At 49.1% G+C, this 24,703-nt stretch overlaps 1 protein-coding gene and 1 long non-coding RNA gene across 2 annotated transcripts; one reads left to right on the forward strand and one right to left on the reverse strand.

Moving 5' to 3' along the window:
- Nucleotides 1-2,509: 2,509 nt before the first annotated feature.
- Nucleotides 2,510-5,314, reverse strand: LOC144110427 (uncharacterized). Its single transcript, XM_077643350.1, has 2 exons — nucleotides 5,306-5,314; nucleotides 2,510-3,443 (listed from the first exon to the last, which is right to left on the reverse strand). The coding sequence occupies exons 1-2, from the start codon at nucleotides 5,312-5,314 to the stop codon at nucleotides 3,132-3,134; spliced, it is 321 nt and encodes a 106-aa protein (XP_077499476.1). The 3' UTR covers nucleotides 2,510-3,131.
- A 5,085-nt stretch (nucleotides 5,315-10,399) lies between these two features.
- LOC144133749 (uncharacterized) lies at nucleotides 10,400-24,703 on the forward strand. The gene is made up of 3 exons (XR_013315100.1): nucleotides 10,400-10,990; nucleotides 16,325-16,505; nucleotides 24,600-24,703. It is a non-coding gene; the product is annotated as an uncharacterized LOC144133749 (long non-coding RNA).

Consider the following 24,703-nt stretch of genomic DNA (forward strand, 5'->3'; position numbering starts at 1 on the left):
TCTGGGCTTGAGTTTTTGATAGCCTTCATGGTAGGAAGACCACTGTGGAAGACCAGCGAAGTAATGTCAAGCATCATGGACCGCGCAAGCAAGCTATTCTCGAGTGTGCGACGTCTGGAGGTAAGCCAGTTAGCCCTGCTATTATAGCGTTGGCATTGAATGAAGTGTACAGTGAGGGGGTAATTACTCTTAGCATGACCCGTGCTCAGCCCATCAAATTGTTGATCCACACTGACTGGCCCTGCCATCTGCTAGGCTTTCAGGTGTGCTGAGATAGTAGACTACCTGCCATGGACATTAAGTGGCTGCGTGTTCGATCTTCATGTCAGGACGAATTTTTCATCAACTGCGAAGTTTCGGAAAATGCTGTTTAGCTTCTTTCTGTAGCCGTACGGCTGTGCACGGTTGGATACTGGTGAGCTATTACTTAGGAACTGCCCTAGACATTCAAATAATATTCAATGTTCGCGCTTGGCCTCAGTTCCAGTTCTTTCTTTCGTTTTCTCTCGACTTGCGGCCTTGGGGAGAACATCTGTCTCACTGAGCAGCCTACAGGAGTAAAACAGTAAACCAGCGAGTTTAGCTAGTTGGTGAACGATCATGACTGCAAAAATGCCTACAGGAACAGAGCTCTTGCCTTTGGTAACCCAGTGTGAGCCCCTAAGTTGAGCGCCAGTGCTGGTTAAGGCAACCTCACACTTACGTCCTCCCCAAAGCCGTCTACAGAATTGCATCACTTTGACAAGTAGATAGAGCTGCAGTGAAAAAGGTCGGGCTCCTTTTGGAGCAACAGCTCCTATCTCTCTAAGCTGAAAGTTTCAGGTCATCAAGGTTTCACTTTGACCTTGAGCCAGGCCTCACACGCCTGACGTTATACCACGTGACTGGCCACAGCTGTAGTTGAGCTCCGCCACGCCAGCCGCGCCGCTCAATGCTACGCCGAGCCTCCGCTATACCACGTGACGTGACCACTTGATTGGCGCGCTTCAGTCGGAGCCGTTCGGTCTTGACTCGGCGGAGTGATGGAGGCCGGTCTTTCGCTCGTCTCATTAGCGATAATGGAGTTAAACCTCAGCCATTTTCTTTTGCTTGTCTTACGGGGGCGCTAGGAGTCGTGTACGATGACGGGTTAACTAGATATCCAGGACCGCAAGGTGCACCAAACTGATTATTATTAAGCGGGTGTTCAGAGCCAGCATAGCGAAGACTAGCATGAAGGGGGAGAGAGATGGCACACGGTACCTGGCAGTGCTCTGTGTACCAATGAGCGTACGTCATACAGACGTCATACCTCTAAACGGAAGGAGCGAATGAGTTTACATGGGCACTTTACAGGCGGTGTTGTGCCCTGCTTGAACCTAATATTTTGTTGAAGCTGTGTGGTTTAAGCCTTTTGTATCTCGTCATTTGCACTTCCTTCTGGAATGGAGCTCCTGGCATGCCAGGCGCAGTTTCAGAAAAGCCGAAGGCAAAAAACGCCCATCGGCTATGCATTGTCAGTGCATGTTGAAGAACCGCAGGCACTCAAGTCTATCCACAGCCTTTCGCCGTGGTGTTCAATATCCATGCAGATTTTAATTCGACAATGTCTGAGCGGACCATCCAAGTTTAACTGCTGAATGTGAACTTGTCACCATATCTGAAGCTGAAGCAAGCCCAAGATCACACTTTTTTATGTTTTATCAAGGACCATGAGCACTTTAACCAGAGCAGTTTGCACGAGGATTGTACCGCTAATCACAATATTAGCGGAGGCAGATGCGTCACCCCGCACAGTTTAGAGTGATAATGATAGCACAAAAAAGAAGGAAGACAGAAGAATGGATGTATTAGAGTTGTTTGGATTGCTAAAAAAAGTTATTACAATCAAATACTTGCCACAAATAATGGCAGTCACCCCTAAAGCTGCTATTGCTGTATGAAATGCCTGTATGCATCAACAGCTAGAGAATGCCGCATCTGTTTAGGATGTAGTTGCAAAAATTTTGGTGTGTGCGGCCCATTTTATCTGGTCCAACTACAGTATGTCTGTGAGCATATCTGGAGTAAATTTCGCACCTTTGGCATTATACTTTGCATAATTCTGATTTCCCTTTGTCACATTATATTTCATCGCTCTATTTCTACACGGAACAAATCTTGTCATCACTGCAGATGTATTCATGGTTAAATAATACTCACAACGTAGCATAGCATGGAGATTGTGCTCGCAACGTTTCATGCCTGACTGCCTGCTCTTTAGACGGCGCAACGATGGGCCGGCCGATGAAACCGCCAGGGCGTGGGATTAGTCCAAGGGTGTTAACGACCCTCTGCTATCGCTTTCATTAAGCATTTGAAGACTTAACTGCTCCAGAATCTATAAAGCACTACGTTTTAAGGCTCTCCTCGTGGATGTGAAAGAATGCCTAGTAAGCTTTTGATTTCCTCATGGCAGGTTTTTTTTTCTCATTTCTAGATGATGGTTTGCTAGATGATTTCTAGATGATGGTATGATGGTTTGCACACCTTCAAAGCTTTCTTGCTTTTGGCAGCTGGTGATGTGCATCATAGCTTGTAACTTCGAATGACAACTCTTCCATAATTGTGGAGGGAAAATAGGCATTCTTTGGAAGTATTGTACCAAGAAAGCAGCTTTGCAACTGTGGCACACCAATCTTAGGCTCACATCTGACATTACTTTGCCCTTGCATTTTATTTTTGTATTTGGCATACAAAGATCACACACAAAAAAAGGAAACGGCTGTGCTGAGTGAACTATTTTTCTTCTGAACAAAACCTGCATTCATATGCCTGGATATAGATTATGCGTTCAATTAGGCCCGAACGAACAATCAACATGCGGTAGGTTGAAAGAAAAACTACACTTGACAGCATTCATTAAACACTCCATCGTTACATGTCATTTTCTTTCGAGTGGATTTCTTTTTCTTCATAATATATAGCCCAGGTAGGAAGAGCAAAGCAGCACTCAGCAAGAAAGCTCTGTAGTATTTTTTTTTGCTCAATGCAACGATAATGTGAACACAGGCTGCCTTCAATTACCACATCTGTGCAGCACTGTACATTGCATTGCCTAGACTTGGTCTGGGCTCACAAAACGAGTGCTGTGATTCGTTAAGGACCGTTCGTCAGCGGCCTCCAGGAGGATGACTCGGTGTTCCCCGGAACTCTGTCAGTCTTTTCGTTGCTTCTCGGAAGTTGATTGTCTCGTGGACCAGTATCTCGTACTGACTGTAACCATATTCGACGCCACTGAAAGGTACGTAAACGGTCTTGTGAGACGGGTGGAACTTGCCGATGGTCAGATTGCCCTTGTGGTGGCCACGGCCAATGTTGAGAGGCTCTCCAGATGAAGTCACGCCCCCTTGAATGGCTCCGCTCGACACCTCACCACCAGAGCTTGGCAGCCAGGCCATCGAAGCGCTGTCGGAGGCGAGCACCTGCAAAAAAAATTTTGGATGCAGAGTGCATTGACTGTCCTTTCATTTCACTGTGAATTAACTAGAGGTAATTAACAGCACCAAACTTTCTCCCACGCCTGCACCTAAAGTTGTCTAATTTTACACCGAACAACCACCTTGTGAGTGGACCGCGGGGTAACAATCTACTGCGGTGTCAAACTACACACCGCAAGCATCGCCAACGGACCGTACGATTCGCTGCCACTGAGGCAGGTGTAGTGCAGTCTCTCACTCGGTTAGGTAATGATCACCAGCCTAACTACATCCACTGCAGAACAAAGGCCTCTCCCATTGATCTATTTAACCCGGTTTCTGTGAAATTTCTTGGAGTTCTTTAGTTGCACCGTTCCTCTGAGTGTTTAGATCCTGAATCACGCACTGCAGCTCTTGCCGCAAGTTAATGTTTCACCTAAGAGTTTACACAATTTTTAAATAAGGCTTTTTTAAAGACTGGTATCGGTATTGCTTTTGGTGGGCTACACACCTGCCAATAATTAAGGAGTCTAATAGTAATAGTTAAAATGTTAGCTATTCAATATTAGTTAACCAATCTGCTAGTTAGCACATCCTAGCTGTATTCTGATGTACTAAACCGCTGACAATTCTATGCCGAAAAAAGCGTCGCAACTCAAAAAGGCTATTTTTAAAATTTGTGTAGAACCGTATAGCACCCTGAATAGCAGGGCGATAGATTAAAGAAATCTGAGGTTGCCGAAGGGTCCTCAATTAACTTCTATACCCAGATCTTCCCAACCTCACCCACTTAAAAGCTCTTGTAAACAAGCGGTAAATGCCGAGATCGTGCCACCTTGACTCACACTTCCTCGATAGGTATTTTATCACTCTCCCTCAGGAGGACTATAGTCTCTGTGTAGTCTCTATATTTTCTAACACCTTTGCATATGGCTTTTCTATACCGTGGTTATGCAGTGCCTGCATTAATGCTGGTGTTTCGAAATCCAATTCAGTGCGTCCTCTGGGAATGTCCACATTAACCATTTAATGCCCGGAGTCGAGGGTTCACGACATGCTATTTCCACTCCTTGTACTCATTACTACACAGTGCTTGCATACAAGCCTTGATGTCAACATGCTGCCAGTAGCCAGTGCTTCCCAGTCAAAACATTTCGCGTCACATTGAGGAAACTGTCTAGAAAAAAGGGGGCACGATTGTGTGACTTTCAGCCAGCGTTCAAAATTTCCTTGTATCATTTTCTGACAGCTGTTTTGGGGACTAGTTAACAATGCATTTGTTGGACATAAAGGTCTACTGTCGCTGGGCCCTAGAATTCGTTCGAGACCTTCGATTTGGTTGTTCACAGAACTTGGACTAGCTGCAAAAAAATGGATCAAATGCTAATAGTTACCAATGGCGACCGACCGATTTCTCAAATTTTAGCGAGGTAAAAATTATGATATTGGGTTTGAATGCGAATAGTTAAACAGGTATAATGTAGAGGTAATGATTTTTTAAATTTTATTCCTTCATAATTTGGACGTTCAAATAGTGAATATTCGTGGTGGAAGAAAACCATTCTCGAGGGGTGGAGCGACTAAATCTTACTCTTTTGGGATTTCAGGGGCAGTGTATATCTCCAACCACACGACCACTGATGCTATATGCCGTGGTACTGCATATCCGTATACCTCGAACAGTAAGAGCCTTCTAAGCAAGGGCCGTGCCTCGTCTATAGAATGGAAAAGGGCGCGAAGGGCTTAGCAGATCTTATATGAAGATATAGTTGTAGACCACTTGGTAAGACAGAACGAAGAAAAACCGCTAGAGACTCAGGACGGATGCAGGTGACAACATAGGGTGGTCCATAAGGGGCAGATCATACTGCACCCATTGCGCAAAAACGTAATTTTTAAATGAGAGCATTATACTTCATCGTGCGATTTCGCGTCCCGTGTCTGTAACAGAAGTATTACTCTCAATAGGTGGCGTGAACTTGTGACGTCATCACAACCTGCCATCATGGTAGGTGGCAATTTAATTCCATCAAATTTCATTCGATTACTACCTGCCACCGCGGCGCCGCGCATCATGCGGTTTCATGCCCTGCGTTAGTCGCACAAGTCGACTGTTCTAGAGGGCAGTGACGTTGCAAGGCCATGCGATCACTGCGCGAAGTGGTGGTGGTAGTGGTTTTTTATTAAAATAATAGTAAAAGGAAGGAAAAGATTTTTGCTAGCCCCGGCATCTGCCATCAATACTGAAGCACCTGAGCTGGGGCAGCGGAAAATAAAGGATAGCAGGCAGAATGGAGAAATTAAATGAAAGGTGAGGGGACAGGAAGAGAGGATATGGAGAAAAGTAATATGTACAAACTATTTACACAATAAGAAATGTGTCTAGGTCGTGCGCGTGATTATAGTTCATTCTAGAGGATTAAAACGCGCGCAGCACTTGCCTACAACTGGAGTGGGGCGTCCAGTTATTAATCGTTCAAGGTAGAACTCGCGGAGCGTTCGGTCAGTGCGTGTAACTACCTGACTGAGAACAGACGGGACGTCAAGCCCGTGTGTTCGAGGAATGCACAGAGGCTCACCGAAGTTCGCTCACGAGTGCGCGCACTGCCCTGCGGCCACAATAGCATCTTGATGGAGTCCGGTAGTATGCCCTGCGCCCTATAGGCCGCGAGCATATCGCGACGAGCATCGGCGAACGCGGCACTGTGAAGGTGTTCTAGTGTTTCCACTGCACCGCATCCGCCACACACATCACTCGTCGCGATTCCGTGACGCTCCCGTCGTTCCCCGGGCCACACGCATATGACGACCTCCTTGCCTTGCGCTCGCTCCGTGGCGGCTTCACTGGGATATATAGCGGTGCGTTACGCGTTGGTTGATCAGTCTCGCCATGGCCAAGTTACCGACGAAGAGTCTATATCTGAATCTAGTTGCTCTACTGCTTCGGAACGGTTAAATTCTAAGGCGAAAGTTTAGCAAGCTTTCGCAATTCAACCAGGTTTAACCAGAGCTAAACCACAGCCAATTTTTCTTTGCTGTTTACCAATCGTGTCGCATCACAATGCACTCAAGATGTCATTATTTCTTCAACTTACAAGTTAATCAAAATGCATGGATTAAAGCCGTACACAGCCCGCACCATCGCTTCCGAAATTAACGAAAAATTCATGGAAGCTTTCAGTGTTAGAATTCGCTTAGCTCTGGAGCCGCTGTAGAGCCTGGTCGGTGTATTCAAAATATATGATGAAATTATTCGAATGGAATTTTCCCGTTCGGCGCCTCGATGCACGCTTTATCTGGGCGAACATTAACGAATAAAGAATAAGTAGCAGGTACTCTAGCGCGATCCCATTCGAGGTGAGGTGTTTAATCTAGGAATGGCGGTGACCCTTTTTATCAAATACATTCACACAGCGCAAAATCTGTGGTATATAATGCTGTGTACAGCATAGCCAAACGACGCACGGCCGCTCCATCTGCCATGCCTCCTTCGTGCATGCAAGCCGGCAGCTTCAAAGGGACCTCCTACGAGCGATGCGCAAGCTGAGACACCCGAGCCTAGCGGCGCCATCCAAGAGGACAGTCCCCCTCTGACCGTCTGCGCGGCATGACACCGGAAGCGCTTTCTTCTCTCTCCCGCACCCTCTTCCTTGCTCTTGCAATAAACGGAGTCTGCCCAGCAACCGAGTTGAGAGGTGCCTTGCTAACGGGGCTCCCACGCTCCGTACTTAACACACAAAAACAAGCTATGCCCGACTAACAGTAACAGCGTGCACGCTATTGTTATCTTTGTGTTTTGTTGGGTTTAATGGCGCATAAGCAATTAAGGCTATCATGCGCCAAGCTCAAGTTATGTGAATTTTTCTGAAAATTTTTACGAAGATAAAAAAATATCGGTGCAGAAAGCTTACAGTTATTTCTTCCTACCTAGTATTGGGAGACAAACATTGATAAATGCCTAGTATTAAAAGTTTCAAAGGAGGTCGGGTAACCAGATCAGCCGTCCTTGGCTGTGCAAGGACTGGAGCCCCCCCCCCCAATCAAAAACAAAACCGCAGCCCTTTTCGGGAATGAGAAAGTGGCTGAGGTGCATCAGGCGGAACACTGGGTCATATTTTACATCTTTTTAACGGCACCAACTTCTGTTAAAAACCTAGAAACGCAAGGCATGTCGAAAATTGCGTTTTCACCTAAGAGCAGTGCTGGGTGAAAAGGGATGCATTGGTTACAGTATGGAGAAAAGCGCTCTTTTCTTGGCTTTTCCATTTGCGAGCATGAAAATAAAATGTGATTAACTGTAAGTTCATCTTGTGGGTTTCTCAGTAGGCACAGGCCACTACCCACCGCGGGTTCGAGCTTCGCGCAAGCCAAGGGCCCCGATCAGCCGTCACCACACGCAACAGTTAGGCACAGGCCACTACCCACCGCGGGTTCGAGCTTCGCACCACACGCACCCTGGGGCACCGCTGCGGCGGCGTTCAACCTCTGCAGAGAGGAGAGCGGCTTGCCGCAAGAAACAGGCCTCCAAGTTCACAAAGGAGACGTTTATTGACGCCGTCCTCCAGCGGTACACACACACACTCAACAGTCACATCGTCCAGGGGCGCGCTCGGGGCAACAAGAGAATTGCGCGCCGCTAGCACGCCGCTGCAGGAGATTGTCCCCGCGGCAGTGCTGTGATCTCTCTCGTGTCGGCCGTTGGGCCGTTTGCGAGAGAGAGTGGGCAGTCAACGCAAGGTGCGCCTGTCAGAGGTCGTTGGACCCCTGCACAGGCTCGAGCCGCGGCGGATCGAGGACCCACGCTGGCGAGCTCGAGTATGCGAACGGCAGAGGCCGGCCCGGACGAACAGCAACGTACGCACCACCTTACGCTGTCTCGGAGGGGGTCTCTCTCCCTGGGCCCCGCTCGGACGGTCGCGCGCCGCGCGACCACCCAAAACGGGCCCTGAATTCCCGCCAAAAGTCACCAATGGCAAAGGCCCTTGGGAAGCCGGGGGCGGAGCTGCGGCCGAATGACAGCGATTAGCCACCAGCCGTCTCTCCGCCACCCGAGGCGGGAGAAAGGGAAAGAGAGCGATGCGGGATATGCCGCGCAGACGCCACGGCGGGAATCTAGCAGGCTTCCCACAATCTCCACATGTAGAAACTGATTTGTCTTTTTTTGTAAGCGGAAAGTTGTGCGTAATGTGTGTGTGGCCTATACAGAGACGGCAGATAAGGACTTCCTTGGAACGTTTTTGGTGCACAGATGACTTCAATTGGCCCAAAATTGGTTTTATTAGATGTAGTTTGTTATTTATTTAGTTGTTCCAAGCCGACTGCCATTTTTCCCTTCCAATACAATGTAGAAATTTTATGCAATCTTTATTGGGGATATTTACAATTTTAATTTGCTTGCCACCAGCTTGAGCAGCGCGCAAATCTGCTCTTTCGTGGCCTTTTACGCCAACGTGACTAGGTACCCAGCAGAGTCTAATGTTTTGTCCTTTTGCTATGGCTGTTGTAATGTTGTGTATAAGGTCGCCAAGCAGCGGAGTTATTGCATTTCCGGAATGAAGGGCTGTAAGCACACTTATCGAGTCTGTGTAAATAATACTGTTGGAGAGGTTCTCCTTTACTATTTTTTCTATGGCTACACAGATGGCGTAGCATTCGGCAGTGAAGATTGGTGTGCACACTGTGGAAGCCCAATTTCCTTCTACCACTGCGCTTCCAACATACGACTCTGTTTTTGACCCCTCCATCTGTATAATATCCTTTCAAACTACTGTACTTTTCCTTGAGTGTAAGAAATTCTAGCATTATAGCTTCTTCCGGAATTTGTTTTTTGCGAAACTGTGTGAGAGTGCAATCACAGATTTCAGGGAAATTATACCATGGTGGCAGTGGACCTCGCCTTCGAGCAATGCTTGGCAACATGTCTAGTACGCCGAGGTTCTGGCGCATCTCTTCGAATCGCAAGAGCAGTGGCCTGGTAGCTTACGGTTTATTGTTAAAGAGTATTCTAGATGGGCACTTTGTAGCGATGGGATAACAAATATGTGTGTATGGTGAACGGATTTTTAAAATGTAAGAGCATGTGAGCATGGCTCTTCTGACTTTAAGTGATGGCTCATTAGTTTCTACATACAGACTATTTATGGGTGACTTTCTGTATGCACCAGTGGAAAGACGCAAGCCGAAATTATGTACTGGATCCAGTCGCTTAAGGTACGATGGTCTCGCCGATCCATAAACTATGTAACCATAATCTATGGTAGAGCGTACTACAGAGCGATAAATTTGTAACAGACATGTCCTATCGGAGCCCCAGTGTTTCCGTGAGAGTATTATTAGTATTGCCGCGAATATTTGCAGTGTTTGTTCGTTTTTCAAATCTGCCGCGACACCACTTTATCGCTTTGTTTGCGACGCAAGACGCGACTAGATTTATCTCGATTGATCGCAGCCAGGCAGAGCTGATTCTACGTTCCGGAATGTTCTAGTAACTTTGCGCTCTTTATCTCGAATATTCGCTATCAGCTTTAAATTGAGCACGGCCGACAGCGGCGGGCATTCTGTTCGACGACCGCCGAGCACGCTTGTCGCTTCGCCGCCGCCGAGTGATTCAGTCCATTTTGGGTGCAAGTCAGCCCAATAAACAGTTCTTTTAGAAGACCCTTTCGTCCGTCTTCATTGCTGCTTCGACTGCCGTCACCACTACGTGACAGTATATTCAAGTGTGAAGGGCCGCATACGGGAGGCCCAGGCATTGCTGAAAAGAACTAGCCCGACCACCAGTGCCCAAGACATTTTGCCTGCCTTCAAATTTATCGACCCAGACATGGCGAAGACGGTGGTGGGGAATGCAGAAGACAGAGGCTGCGCGCGGTGCCCAACGCAACCGCAGTTTTCCCTGCGGTTTGTGCGGTGCTCCACCCCCCCCCCCACAGACGTGTTCGTTTGTGTGTGCAGGCTGACAGGCGACCTTACTAGCAGCGGGCACGAGGTGGCAGAGGAGGTCGGCGGCTGGCATCAGACGGGCTGACAGCAGAGGAGGCGAGACTGACTCCAGAGAAGCGTTGACCTCCGAGGGACACCTGATCCCCTTCCACCCATCCCCAACGAGGCCATCGGCCTTCCCGTCGTAACGGCTGCGGGTTCTTAGAAGTTTGGCGGGTGCCCTTGGTCGGCTGCATGAGCAGCGACGACGAAAAACCGCTGGGTGAAGATTACCCAGAGAGAGAGAAAAAGGGAATCTTCGGAGAGACATGGCGGGGGGCAGCGGAGACAAAGGAAAGGAGTCAAGCGGAGACGGCCGAGGCGAACAGACGCAAGATCGCGCTGGTCCATAGCGAGGCCGGATCTCAGCGTCCGCAGCAAACTGACCGCAAGCCGAAACGCCCAAGAGTCATATGGCCTCGACCCGTCACAGCACCGCCAGCCGAGATGCCGGGAAGAGAGACAGACCACGGGAGAGCCGAAGCAGCCGCGGCCCGCCGACGCGAGACGATTGGATCCGAGTAGAGACCCGATCTGCCGGACCGACAACCAGAGGCTCCTGAAAGCCAGCGGTGAGCGGACCACCACTTTCGCCTTCAGGCAGAGAGGAATAAATATTGTTTTGCCGGGTTACCGCCTTGTTGGCTCAATTCTCGCTTCAGCAGGACCCGTAGATAGCAACAAATTAGGTTGCTTTGTGACTGACCCCCCCCCCCCCCCCCCCCCCCGCCCCGAAAGGCGGGAATGTCACACACGGATTTATAAGCTTTCTCTTTGAGGGTGTTAATGTGGGGCAGGAATGTTTTTTATCCAAAGTTATTCCCAAAAATTTGTGCTCGACTTTTACTGGTTTCGTGACTTCATGTAAATAAAGGGTGGGATCAGTGTACAGTCCTCTTTTCAGCGAGAACAGAACAGCTATGACTTTTGCGTGGAAAACTTGAAACCATTTTTTTCTGCCCATGTCGTCAGTTTGTTTACTGTCAGTTGTATTTGTCTTGCATGTTGCTATGTTTGAGGATGTGCAGGCTATTTGGAGGTCGTCGACGTAGAGTGAATACTTGACTCTGGGATTATTTTAGCTATGGAATTCATTTTTATAATTAAGAGGGTTGTGTTTAATACACACCCCTGAGGTACTCCATTTTCTTGAATGAATGTTCTTGAGAGCGTTAAGCCTAGACGTACGTGGAAAGAACGGTTTGAAAGGAAGTCATTGAGGTAGTTTAACATCCTACCGCGGATACCTAGGTCGCGGAGGATCCCGAACCTCCAAGTTGTGTCATATGCTTTCTCCATGTCGAAGAAGATGGCAAGACAGTCCTGTTTGTGTATAAATGCTTCTCTAGTTGTGTTTTCGAGACGAACAAGATGGTCTGCTGTTGAGCATGCCTTTTTAAAACCGCATTGATGAACATTGAGAAGTTAGCGGGATTCAAGGACAAATGTTAGTCTTATATTTAGGACACTTTCGAAAGATTTTGCGAGACAGCTTGTAAGTGCTATTGGTCTATAGCTATCAGGGGAAGTTGGTTTCCCAGGTTTCAGGAAGGACACTATGATGCCTCTTTTCCACTCCTGAGATATTTTTCCTGCTATGAATATATTGCTAAGAAAGTCAGGACTACGGCAGGCTGGGAAAGATGGGCAGGCATTTGGTAGTGCATCTGGTCGGGTCCTGGACCAGTTTTTTTTGCCGGCAGACTGTACTCTATTTCTTGGAGAGTAATTGTATTCTTGGCTTGCACCTTCACTTGTTGGAAGTCTGTTTTTCAGCTATATTTTTTGTATTTCAGGAATGACTGCATATAGTGAGACGAACTGGAAACTGCAGCGAAGTGTTCCCCCAAAATATCTGCCTGTTCTTTTGTGCCTGTTTTTGTGCAGGTGTTGTCAAGAAAGGAATTGTGAAAGGTAAAAAGGTGCCGTTTAAATTTCGAACCTGTTCCCACATTTTTTTTATGTCATTTGACAGTTTATAGAAGTAACATAACTTTGCCATGAGGTTTTCTCTGCACTGCGACGGACGTATCTAGCTTTGGCTCTTGCTTTTTTAAAAGGTACGGGGTTCTCTTATGTTGGGTACCTACGAAATTCACCCCAAGCTCTGTTTTGTAGTTTCTTGGCTTCCTTGCAGTCTTTTGTCCACCACACTTTGTGGTTTTGTCGCACCACTCCTGAAGACTGAGGATGTGGGGTTGACTTGGGGAGATAAGTTCTCCCAACTCAATCGCGGCTGACACGGTTCAAAGCCGCCCGGACCCGCCCCGTGATCGCGTACGCTACCGAGCGCTCGCCGACCACGGCGAGCCTTGCTCTGAGGGAACAAAGGAACGACGCACTGGCTGACACAAACAGGCATTTACTGCTACAGCAACAATAACGCCAGCTAGCAACAAGGTACGCTAATGAATCAAGGTCGTCCGAATCACCAGCAAGGTTCCGAGCGAATGTTCGCCCGCGCTAGGGCAAGGGATATATACTCTGAAGGCCGGACGGGACGAGTACGGGAGCCTGTCTCCCCGTCGCTTCCTCGCCCCTCCGGCGAAGAGCGGAGCCGCGAGCGACACGTCCCCTCCCAGCCGAAGACCCATCTCCCGCGCGCGGGCTTCAGCAATTGCCAGTTAATGTAACTGACAAGGAAATGCGTTCATCCTCGAGGTGAGACTGCTGCTGCACGGTGCCTCGCGGGAAAGCAAACACAGGGGGCTGCAGGGCAAGTCCCTACATCCCCCCAACCTTAAATAGACCCACGCGCCTGAAAGTACATGCTATGGAGGAGTCTCCTGGTCCTCATGTCCTTGAGGCATGTCTTGCAGCGGAGGTCACGCCGACAGCGTCCACGCAGACTTCCGCGGTGTTCCGAAGGCGGCGTGAAGATCTCCGCTGGGACGACTCGCATGGCCCGCGGACTACCGTGTCCGCAGGCCCGCGAATAGAAGGCCGGTGGGAAAACTGCAGGCCAGGATTCTGCAGTAGTCGCCAGGGCAGCAGCAGCCGGATGTGACTGCTGACTGGTCTCGCCATAGCTGCCCCGGATGGATGCGGCGAACAGGATACAGGTCGCTCCATCGCAGCAGGTGGCAGCGAGACGATGTGTACCGGACAGCAAGCCTGGGCGGCTCCACCGCATCTGCAAAATTGCCGAAACGCTCTCGGCGTGCCTTTAACGTAGGTCACGGGAGGGGAAACGGCATCCGCAAGGGCCTCGTGGCACAATGCCTAACTCGCTAGCAAAATGTGTCGGCGGCTGTGAAAACGCAAAGTTCGAGTGAACAAAGCCCTTTCCTGAGTTGAACGAGACTGCTCAGTTCGTGCGAGGTTAAAAAAAACGGACGGGCAGCAAAGTGCGCCCCCTCTCAACAACACGGTCCGGTGGTCGTGTCTCTTCTGACGTGGTGCAGGCAGCTCCGAAAAGCCTCAGGCCTAACTACCACTCCGACAACGACCGTGAACACAACAAAGACCCGAAACGGGTTACGTGCGCGCAGCCGCGAGGAGACATCAGCTTTTTGGGGTGGTCCTACCCCACTCACTGCACAAAGCAGCTTCTGAGCGGTCGGCGCCCACCGTATCGGACGGTGTCGGAGCGCCCGGTGCCGAGCTGCAATACCAGCGAGCTCGTAGCGGCACCCGTGGCCCCAGGCCACCCGGCTCCCGGAGCCGCGACTCCCAGAGTCGAAGAAGAGACAGTAGAGAAAATATATACAGAAACTCGGACCACCCACGCGGCTTCCGTACTCACTCGCTCCGGGCTCCGCAACTCCGCGGGCGCTAGGCCTCGCGCTCCCTCGATGCGGGCCCAGTGATTCTCGCGAAGAAACTCCAGGGAAAAATGTGCTTAGCATGTCGAAAAGTTCAAACATGCTGCAGCGCAATACACCTCGCACTCAAGAAAGCATGCCGCAGGTCCTAGCGATCAAAATTCACTCTAGGCCTAGCACTTGTAAAGTCCGGACAAAGAGCGTTCCTCGAACCGAACCGACAGTCGTCCAATGTTCCAAGAGCGGGCCCCACGTTGGGCGCCAGATGTGGTGTTGACTTGGGGAGATAAGTACGTTCTCCCCACTCAATCGCGGCTGACAAGGTCCAAAGCCGCCCGGACCCCACCCCGTGATCGCGTACGCTACCGAGCGCTCGCCGACCACGGCGAGTCTTGCTCTGTGGGTACAAAGGAACGACACACTGGCTGACACAAACAGGCATTTACTGCTACAGCAACAATAACGCCAGCTAGCAACAAGGTACGCTAATGAATCAAGGTCGTCCGACTCACCAGCAAGGTTCCGAGCGAATGTTCGCCCGCGCTAGGGCAAGGGATATATACTCCGAAGGCCGGACGGGACGAGTACGGGAGCCTGTCTCCCCGTCGCTTCCTCGCCCCTCCGGCGAAGAACGGAGCCGCGAGCGACACGTCCGCTCGCGCCGACGATCCCAGCCGAAGACCCATCTCCCGCGCGCGGGCTTCAGCAGTCTCCCGCGCAGTGACGCTGGCGCCCTCTCTTGCCAGTTAATGTAACTTACAAGGGAATGCGCTCATCCTCAAGGTGAGACTGCTGCTGCACGGTGCCTCGCGGGAAAGAAAACACAGGGGGCTGCAGGGCAGGTCCCCACAAGAAATAGCTAAATGTGCGGCAGTTAATATGCAATTCGTGGACTTTTCATTTATTTGATCAATGCTCAGATTTTCTAAAACATTTTTTTTCCAATATGGCTTCTTCCCTAAAAAGCTCCCAGTCTGCCAAATGAAGTTTCCAATGACGCGTCCTTGTTGGGATGATTTCTGGTAGGAATGTTAAACTGATTAAAACAGGGAGATGATCGCTGCCATATGGGTTGTCAATGACATCTAATTTAAAATCGTTAAAAAGACAAGGGGAGCAAAAAGATAAATCTAGGCAGCTCATTTTCCCACTCCTTGTAGAACAGTAAGTGTGTTTGCCCATGTTCAGCAGGCATACATTGCTGCAGAGAATAAAATCTTCCAGAATTCTACCTCTGACGTCCGCATGTTCACTTCCCCAAAAGGAGGAATGAGCATTAAAATCCCCAACAGAAAGAAACGGCTCCGGTATTTGTATTAAAAGAGTTTCTAAATCGTGAAGTGTGACTGTTAGGTGAGGTTCAATGTATATGGAGCATATTGTTATGGTTTCAAATTCGAGGACGGTCACAGCAACTGCCTCTTATGGGGTTTTTAGGTCAATTTTCTGAGTAGCAACGCTGCCCTGGACCAGAATAGCAGCGCCTCCAGAGAGACTGCTTGAGTTCTGTCGGTCACAGCGAAAGACTTGATACTTTTTAAGAATTTTTTTCTGTGGTCCTAGGTAGGTTAGTCTCCTGGAGACACATTGCTACTGGGAAGAATGAATTTAAAATATCTCTTACGTCTGTGGAGTTGTGTAAAAGTCCACGGCAGTTCCAGTGAACTAGAAATTCCATGATTATAGACTAGATAGGGATAAGGCTTAAAAACTAGGTTGGTGGGTCTTTTGGACGTTATTGGGCTTTTATCCCTTGGTTCGCTCGATAGAGCTTTGCCGCCGCTGCAGCGGAGGCGAGGGAGTTGTGTCCCCTTCGATACGCTGTACGGGTGTGCTGAATGCACGGTTGTCTTCGTCTTGGGCCTCTCCGTATAGGGGGGGGGGCGGCTGACCTGGAGGTCCGCGCGGCCTGTTTTGTGGGTAGTGGCGCAGAACTAGCTGCGGCCGCCGGGGGCACGGATGGCCCTGCTGCAGGCTCAGTGTGTGTGAGCTGTGCAGGAGTCGAAGATCGCTGTAATTCTGTGCCTTGTTGCACCACAGCAGAGTAGGTTGGGTTTTGTCCCAACGAGAGTCGTTTCCGCGCTTCTTTGAACAATATCTTTTCGTTGACTGTTAGTGTTACTATTTCCTTTTTTTTTCCAGGCTGGGCATGACCGTGAGTAAGCCGCATGACTGCTCTCACAGTTTGCGCAAAAGTGGGGCTCAACATAACAGTTTTCAGCGGAAGGGTCGTGTGAAGCACATTTGGCGCAGGCCTGTCTGACCCGGCAGCTCTGCGAACCGTGGCCGTACCTCTGGAATTTGTAGCATCGGCGTGGATTGGGTATGTATGGCCTGAAGTATCGGGAAGTATACTAGATGCAAACGTGAGGACAATGTGTTTAGTTGGTGTTTCCGTGTTATCACGTCTTATTTTGATCCTATAGACATTGGTAACATTTTGGTCTTTCAATCCTTCCAGTAGTTCAGTCTCAGGTATTTCAGGTCACCATCGGAAATTACTCCACGAACAGTGTTGAGTGATCTGTGTGGGCTGATTGTTAGAGGAAGTTCTCCGAATTATGTAACATCTGAGAGTTTCTCGTATTGATGCTTGTACAGAATTTCCAGAAGCAGGTTTCCACTAGCCAACTTTTTGATTTTGTAACCTTGCCCTATGGCGTCAGTTAGGGTTCTTAAAACAAGGAAAAGTGACAAGTCGAGCGGTTTTTTCAGGGTCTTCGCTATGTACTACATAGTAGCGCGGGAAATTTGTCTTGCTGCCAAAGAATTGAGCAGTCACTTCAGTGCGCCCTCTTTTTAGAGGACGATCAGCGGAAAGTAAGAATTAAATGAGCCATCAAATATCTTTGTAGTTCGGTCGCAGTTCTAGCCACCCACCATGAAGCCCAACTAGGGGGCAGGACAGGAACTTGCAAGCGAGTCGTGCCCACGCCAGCTATACACAACTATAACCAGATCTGACGAAACCCAGCTAGTTCGCCACACGACGTTAACCCTAAGCCGCCTATGAAATATGTAAGAAAAACGAGAAGAGAGGAGGAGACAGGAGAGCTATGAGAAAGAAGAAAGTAAAAGATGGAAAGGAGGACAGGAAAAGGCGACTGCCGATTTCCCCCGATCGGGTCAGGCCGGAGGCGCCGTCTACAAGAAGCTGGGGCCAAAATGGTGTGCTGCCTCCGCCGAGGGGCCTTAAAGGTCCAAACGCTCGGCATGGGCCCAACCACCAGGAACCCCTTTTCTCCGGACACGGCGATGCCACGCACGGCTAGGCGCGGGTGCTCGGGCCCGTGGTGATGCACTGTTCACCATCATCCCCTGCAGGGATGTCCCTGCAGATGCTCGGGAACCCGTGGTGTCGCCACTCACCAACGCCTGTGAGCTCCAGACGGCCCCCTGCGGGGCGCTATTGTTATCTTGTGGGGATAATAAAAACGCAAGCATATATAGTAGCACGTCAGTCAAAGCTGCCACTTTAGACTGCGAATTCTTCCAATGGTTAATATAACGTGAAAAGCGGGCTGGAGACCACTTGAAATGCTTTAACGAAGGCCACTTCCGAACAGTCTCTTAACAATGCGTCATCGTGTCTAGTAAACGTATTATCAAATTTTAGCACCCTTCACAACTGACCAGATGAATTTTCGTTAAACGTTAAATTAGTTCGGGCAGGCTCCATCCCACGTCGAAGAGAGTACCACTAGATGTGTTAAATGTGACGGTACAGCTTTCGGTCATGTTCGATTTGTCTAGCTTCATTTTCTCACATCAGTTTATCACTACGTCTGCCCAACAAAATATGCAGTGATTTCTTCTGGAATCTGGCCGGTTATAGTGAAGATATACTAGAAAACAAACGCAAGATAAGTTTGGATCTGGCAGGCTGTTTTTTAATCACGATTGCTAGTGAAGTGTGATGAGCAGAAAAAATGACATCATTAAAACCGTTCGATAACACGAACATTTCATTAAAAAAATGATTATGGACTTCCGTCAATATTACTTTAAACGACCTCGTTTAACAGACTCCCGAATGCTGCGAAATGTCGAAAAGGTCTCTGCGGGATGGGCCATCCCGTCGGCAACTACACTTGCCTTGTCCATTTTCCGGGGTCGTAGAAACCTGTCGGCTACTCGTTCCCATCGGAGGCTTGAAGTTTGCCTACGTTCGTGGTTGTATAGGGACAGTTCTCCTGCAAGAAGCACACCGGCACGGAAAGCCGAGTTGGTGTGGTTGTCTCGTACGCATTGAAGCTCTTTGCGGCGTGTTTTCAGAGCTGCGGGCAGGACGGGCTTCGCTCCATCTAGAAACTCCTCGGGGATGCCACGTAGGACCACAGTGCCCTCGGCACCCCCGTGAAACGACGTCTCTCTGCGATGTTGTTCAGCAGCACAGAAAGTGAGAAGAAGTCGTTGCTACAGGCGCTTCGTGAACCTCCTTGGAGCCGTCAATCAACACTGCATTCGGAGCGGCCACCGGTCATTGAAGCGGAGAAAAATTGCCAAGGAGACGCATTCGGGCGCTGAAAGCAGAATCGGGATCATGGGTAAACACGTCCAGAATTTCTGGAGAGTTCTCATAAAACAATGCCCGAAGAGCAACAAGGAGGCGGCTTTGAAGGGCTAGTCCTACTGAGTGAATATCTATCAAAGGTACACCAGGCCGCAGGACCACGTACGCCACACTGCGCTCCACAGGTGAGGATGTCAGTTCTGGAACGAGCATGCAGCAGTGAACTGCACCGTCAACCTCGATCTGCGCGAGTGCCACGTCGTGGTCTGGATACCTCAAAGTAAGCGCCATGCCCTGCAGCAGCGAAAAACAGCCATTCAACTCCGTCGCTGCTCCGATACGGTAGTGTCCAGCAGTGCACGCGTCGTCGCGGTATCATCCAGCAGTAGAGCCACGCTACGTACAGCATGCGACGCGCTTCGGGGTAGGCCGTCTGCACGGCATGGCAGATCACATTGTGTACGTGCTTGGAAGGCACACTTTGCAGTGGAAGAAGCCAGGCTAGGTTCATGTCATCCAGACGTTGTAGTTCTGCTGGTGTCAGCTCGAAGAGGGTCCAACGAAGTCCTACCAAGTCGCCGGTGGTGAAAGGCGAGGCGATAGATGGAAGCAAACCACCGGCGCCTTCTATATGCGCATTCCTGTCAGTGGCGTTTAGAGCAAAGAAATAACTATTATTCCATCCACGATTTTCGGCAAATCGTCGAGAATGGCGATAAAATAAAAAAGAGCGTTCCTCTTGATAAGGCCACAAGTATGCGCCTAAAACAGTGCGATTCGCATACGCCCCACTAACACAGAGTGAGAAAGGGGACTGCGTGTGTCGATGGTCCTTTTTGCCTAAGGAATTAAGGCTGCGAATCAGAAAGTAATCTTGGAACAGTAAGCGAAAAAAAGCGCGTGTTGACGTAATCAAGGAAGCGCACCATCCATGGCATGCCACCTTTTGCTACCTGTAATCAGTTTCAAAAGTGCCCAAGCTTGAAAGGTGACTTCCTTCTTTGCGGAAATATAAGTTCAGAATGATTATCAGTCCGCACTTTCGGGTTCATACGCTAATACGTCATTTCTTGCAGCGCATTGCACGTGTCCGACCCTGTTTATAACTATTTTTATGCTGTGAAGCGCATTTCTTGCCCTCGCCAGATTTATCGGCAGCGCACGCAGGCGTTTTATGCACTAGAACGTCCGCACTCGAATAAAACTTCGCATGAAGTTTTATTCGATCTCAAGCGTGACACAGAGGCTCGTTTAGACTAGACCACGGTGCACATCGTCTCCGTCACCTGCAATGACGCTTTTTGCGGTAGTTCTCGCTGTTTATTTATTTATTTGTTTATTTATGTTTTTATTTGTTTAATGATATATTTATTTTGCTTTCGAGGATAAACGCAGCGTCGGGAGCCGAAAATCGCAGGATATGAACAAGGGCTTTGCCCTCGCTTGCCTCACACCACGGGGCTTTCACGAGCAAGGGGATTAACCACGGTTCAAGCGGACTATGAGTAACGTCATCACAAAAAGTAAAACACGAAAGCGATAGGCTTTATGCAAACGTAAATTTAGTTAAATACATACTCGACAGAGTGCACATTCAAATCACAATCACAAATAAACTCGCGATAAAGCTCGAGAAACTTGAAAGCTATAGAGCAGAAATAAGATTTCGAGAAGTCAACCAATCGACACAGTTCTAGAAAAGGAGTTTAGCGCGTACGTCTCTACATGACTTCAAATAGCACGCAGGCTGCAGAAGGAAAGCGCTGTTCCGAAAACCCCCATAAACGACAAATTTGCGCTATAAATTGTGCACCGCTCTGGCGAAGATACGGCAGGGGATGCAACGCGCGTCTTCTCAGGCCAGCGTTTCTTTTTTTGTTTCATTTCTTTTCTTCTTTTACGGCGGCTGTCGCGCGTGTGCCGTATGGCAAGCACGATGCGGCGTGGGATTGGTGGGTATAAATACCACGACGACGCGAGACTGCGCAATTTTTCTCCCGTCGGTCGACATGGAGGCAGGCGATCCGCTGGACTGTTGCTCTTGCGTTGGGATGGAAACGTGTCGTCCGCGCGGGTGCTACTTGTTATTTTGTTCTGGCGCAATTACTAGCCATATTTTTTATAGCACCACCGCAAAATTTCGGTGCCTGAGCATCGACGCCCATTGCCAAAGGGTGGGCGTACAGTCATGACAGGACTGCGCTTTTTGACTGTGTCGATATAAAACCAGACTCCGGCATGGTGTTAAAGGGACTGTGCAATAAATTAATTGAGATTGCGTAAAGCAGACGAGAGATAGGCATTTCATCACTCGTCGCCCCAACGCAAGAATTTTTGAGCTAGCATCAATAACAACGAATATATAGACGATTAAAAATTACGCTCCTCCTCTCCCCCCTCAACTCGTACACGCGGGGCACCAGACAAAACTAAAGAAAACAGCTCTGTGACTCGGCCCCGCCCATGAATACGTCACCCGCTGACGTTTCTTTTGCAACTTCCGGTTGTCGCTCCAAGCCATTACCCCCTGAACAGCTAAAGCTAAAGCTGTTCAGGGGGTAATGTCCCAGCACCCCAGCAGCAGCGTCGGCGGCGTGATTGCAGCGCGCGTCGAGTTTCTTTGCTTGTCGTCTGCTGTAGTCAGCAGTACTGGACCTTGACCTCGAGGCGCGACTGCTCGCTCTTACAGCCGTGATGAGCATCGAGCTCTATGCGTTCACTTCGTACCGGCTGAACGCCAGCGACGAGAGTAGCGACTCGGCGAGCCACTGCGGGTGGCTCCGCAACTCCCGACAGAAGGAGGCGGCAGAGGAAAATTGAAACCATATGCGCGAAGGCAATGCCCTGGCTCGCGCTTGCCCGAGAGGGTCGCGCGGCGGCACGAGCAGACGATTTTCACGGCTACCGGAAGTGTGCCCGTGACGTCGTGGCTGCCGTGGCTCCAGCGAATGAGAGCGTGTGGTGGCCTGGTGACGTCATGGGTGCAGTGACGTCTTTTTTCACGATTTTAGTTTCAAAATCGGTCACTGCGAGCACACCAATCGGCCCGCGAATTAAAAAAAACGTTTTAAAAATTCATAATAAATTGCCGGCTCAGTTCCGAAGACTCATACTTGGTGTGAATGCTTCTTAGCATCATTTCTAAGCATTGAAAACATTTGCAAGCGACTTTTTATTCATTGCATAGCCCCTTTAATGCCGTTTTGCTGAGCCTTGGCATACGGACGCAGCAGGCAGGACAGGTACCGCCTTTTTGCCAAAAGCAACCTGGCTGCATGGTTTTCCGCTCAGTCTTACAGTGGAGCCCTTATGCCACCCCCAGGGTCTAAATCTCTGTAAAGCAAGGCGAACCCTTCTCAACTTTGAAGAGATTTTGATCTTTAGGGAAGCCGTAAGGCCTCCACTAAACGAGTGAGAAGCAAACAATGCAGATTGGTTACTTTCCCAAAGACGGTATCTGTACAGCACGGCTACCTAATTCCTTGTTCTTATAATTATTTCGTGACAGGTAGGGCTCTAAAGCTTTATAGACACTGTCTTCTTTCGTGATCTTCCTTTTATATTCCTTTTTCTGCTGTCAGTCGAACTGGCTTTTTCACGTTGTCTTCCCATAAAGAGCTCTGTTGATTACTTTGAAGACACCTTCAAACAAACAGGGAACGACGCTTCTAATTTGTATTTTTCATTCTATGCTATTCTTTGTTTTTCAGTTGGTATCCGTATAGCAGGAGGTGTAAAGCGATGAGGCATTAACTGATTGGGCAAATATACAAGTGCACAAAATTAGGTGTCATAACATATAAAAACCACAGTGCAAGTGATATGACATATTAAAATTGCTAGCCTTGACTGCCCAGGCTGAGAAAGTAAGGGACTTCAGCGCTGAATTTCGCTCCTTGCAAGCTTCCAGAAACTGAACCATAATCTTGCGAAAATACAGGCGAATATTGCGGACATCAGCATCAGCGTGATGCACTGCCATGCGCATTCGCCACATGCTACGCAGCGCGATCAGCATAACAGCACAAGACGGCATGTCATCGTCTTTGGGCGCCAGTAAAAATAGAACTCCTTGGGAATATAGCGGGAACTACAAAAGTATTTGTGCTCGGCGAGATTAGTGCTGAAAAAGATGGTCAAAGGTGTATGATTCGAGAGCTAGCAAGCGTCTTCAGAATCCGGAATGCGACACGGGTACGACGTCGGAGCATAGAGAGATAAGTATCCTTGGTTAGCTAGCCGAGACGGCAACTCAAGTGACTGTGGGCGTATGTGTGTTAATCTGTGTGCGCGCGTGTTTGACTCAAACGATATCGTATAGATAGCCACATATCCATCCGTTACCGCCTCAGCTAACAAACTTGAGATAGCATGGGCTAGCTTAGATAGCACACTCGCGTGCATCATACTCTCCCCCCATTAACAGTTTATTCGAACTGCGCAAGCAGCAATTCAAATCCAGTGCACTGGCATTCCGCCACGTGTTCCCTCCATTTCTATTCGTCTCACCAAGTAGTTAACTCTTCGTGCACCAGAGGGCTAGCTCTACGAGTGGAACTCAAACATGAAGGCTCCGTGCGCCAGTAAGTGATCAGCGTTGTTTAAGAGAATTTTATTTTTTCCGAAAATTTCTATAGTGCTAAGGACTCGTTACACAAGTGGTCTGGTTTCCAAGGGCGTCACAAGGACCCATCATTGTACAGCTATCACATATATGCCCATGAAATTTCAGCGAACAATTCGTGGTTTCTACACGAGCTGGCTGAAAGCAGCTTCATTATGCGCTTAAGTGGAATACAAGGAAGGAAAAAATAAGCAACACTCGCCAAACTTCCTAATACGGAAGGATGGGCGTGGACACACCTTTACCCCTAACAACAATGAACCTTGTTGACCAGCGGAGGAGGAAGGCCTCCTCACCCAACACGACGAGTTCTTCATTCAAGTGTTTCAGCATCAAAGTTCTAAGGCGGTACAGTAAAGGGAACATTACTTCCTGCGGGCGTTCCCGCAAGACAGCAAGTCCCCTCCTTTTCCGGAGTACATAAGCACCCACACACATTATTAATTCAACAAAGAAATCGCGACTGCGACTCTGCCACCGCATGCGCACCTGGAACATGCGCGCTACCAAGCGCCAGAAATTGCGCGCGACTGGGCATTCAAAAACGGCATGGTTCAGAGTTTCAGTTCGACCGCATTGCGGACATGAAACGAAGGGCTCCACGCCCCACGCCGCAAGGCGTTTAGCTGCGGGTAACGCTTCCCATTCGCGAAGCCAGGTAAAATTGGATACATCAGCGGGTAGAGAGGCAAAGATTCGTTTCCGCCTTTTGCGCACTTTCCTGCGCTGCTCTACATTCAGGGTGCGAAACGCAACATATTCGCAAGTTTCACTCGCGGACAATTCTTTCAAATCACAATCAGGAAGTGTACCTTCAAGAAACTGTAAGGATCTCACGACATATGTATAGAGAGCTGGCGACTTTTCAGCCGCAGGGCCTTTTCAATTTGATAACTCAAAGAAGCGACGCGATGTTCCCCATCAAATATGCGATGAGTGCTCTTCCTCGCTACGCTGTGTCTGAGATAAGGTCCCACATGACCCTTAAGGCCAATGCACCGCACATAACTTCAAGATCCTTGATGCTGAAGCCACCCATCTCGATGGGCAGGCGGACAAAAACTCTTGCAACGCTCTCTGCGTGTCCACTCCAGAATAAAGATCCACACGCTGTGGCCAGCCTCTGGAGGACGCGGCGAGGAGGGTGCGCTATTTTTGCAACGTAGAATAAGGAAGCTATTATGCTTGTTCTGATAAGGTAAGCTCGTTCGGAGAAAGGAAGGTTGAAGGATTTCGCGACTTCGATACGCTGATCAGCCTTGCGTTTTATTTCATTCCAGGTGGCTCGGGCAACTTCACCGCAGGCGGGGAACGTGACACCAAAGACTTTTACGCCACCTACCCATTGGACACCATCGGGAAATCGATCATTAAAAGATCCAAA

Source organism: Amblyomma americanum, chromosome 1, assembly GCF_052857255.1.
Source record: "Amblyomma americanum isolate KBUSLIRL-KWMA chromosome 1, ASM5285725v1, whole genome shotgun sequence".
Lineage (NCBI taxonomy): Eukaryota > Metazoa > Arthropoda > Arachnida > Ixodida > Ixodidae > Amblyomma > Amblyomma americanum.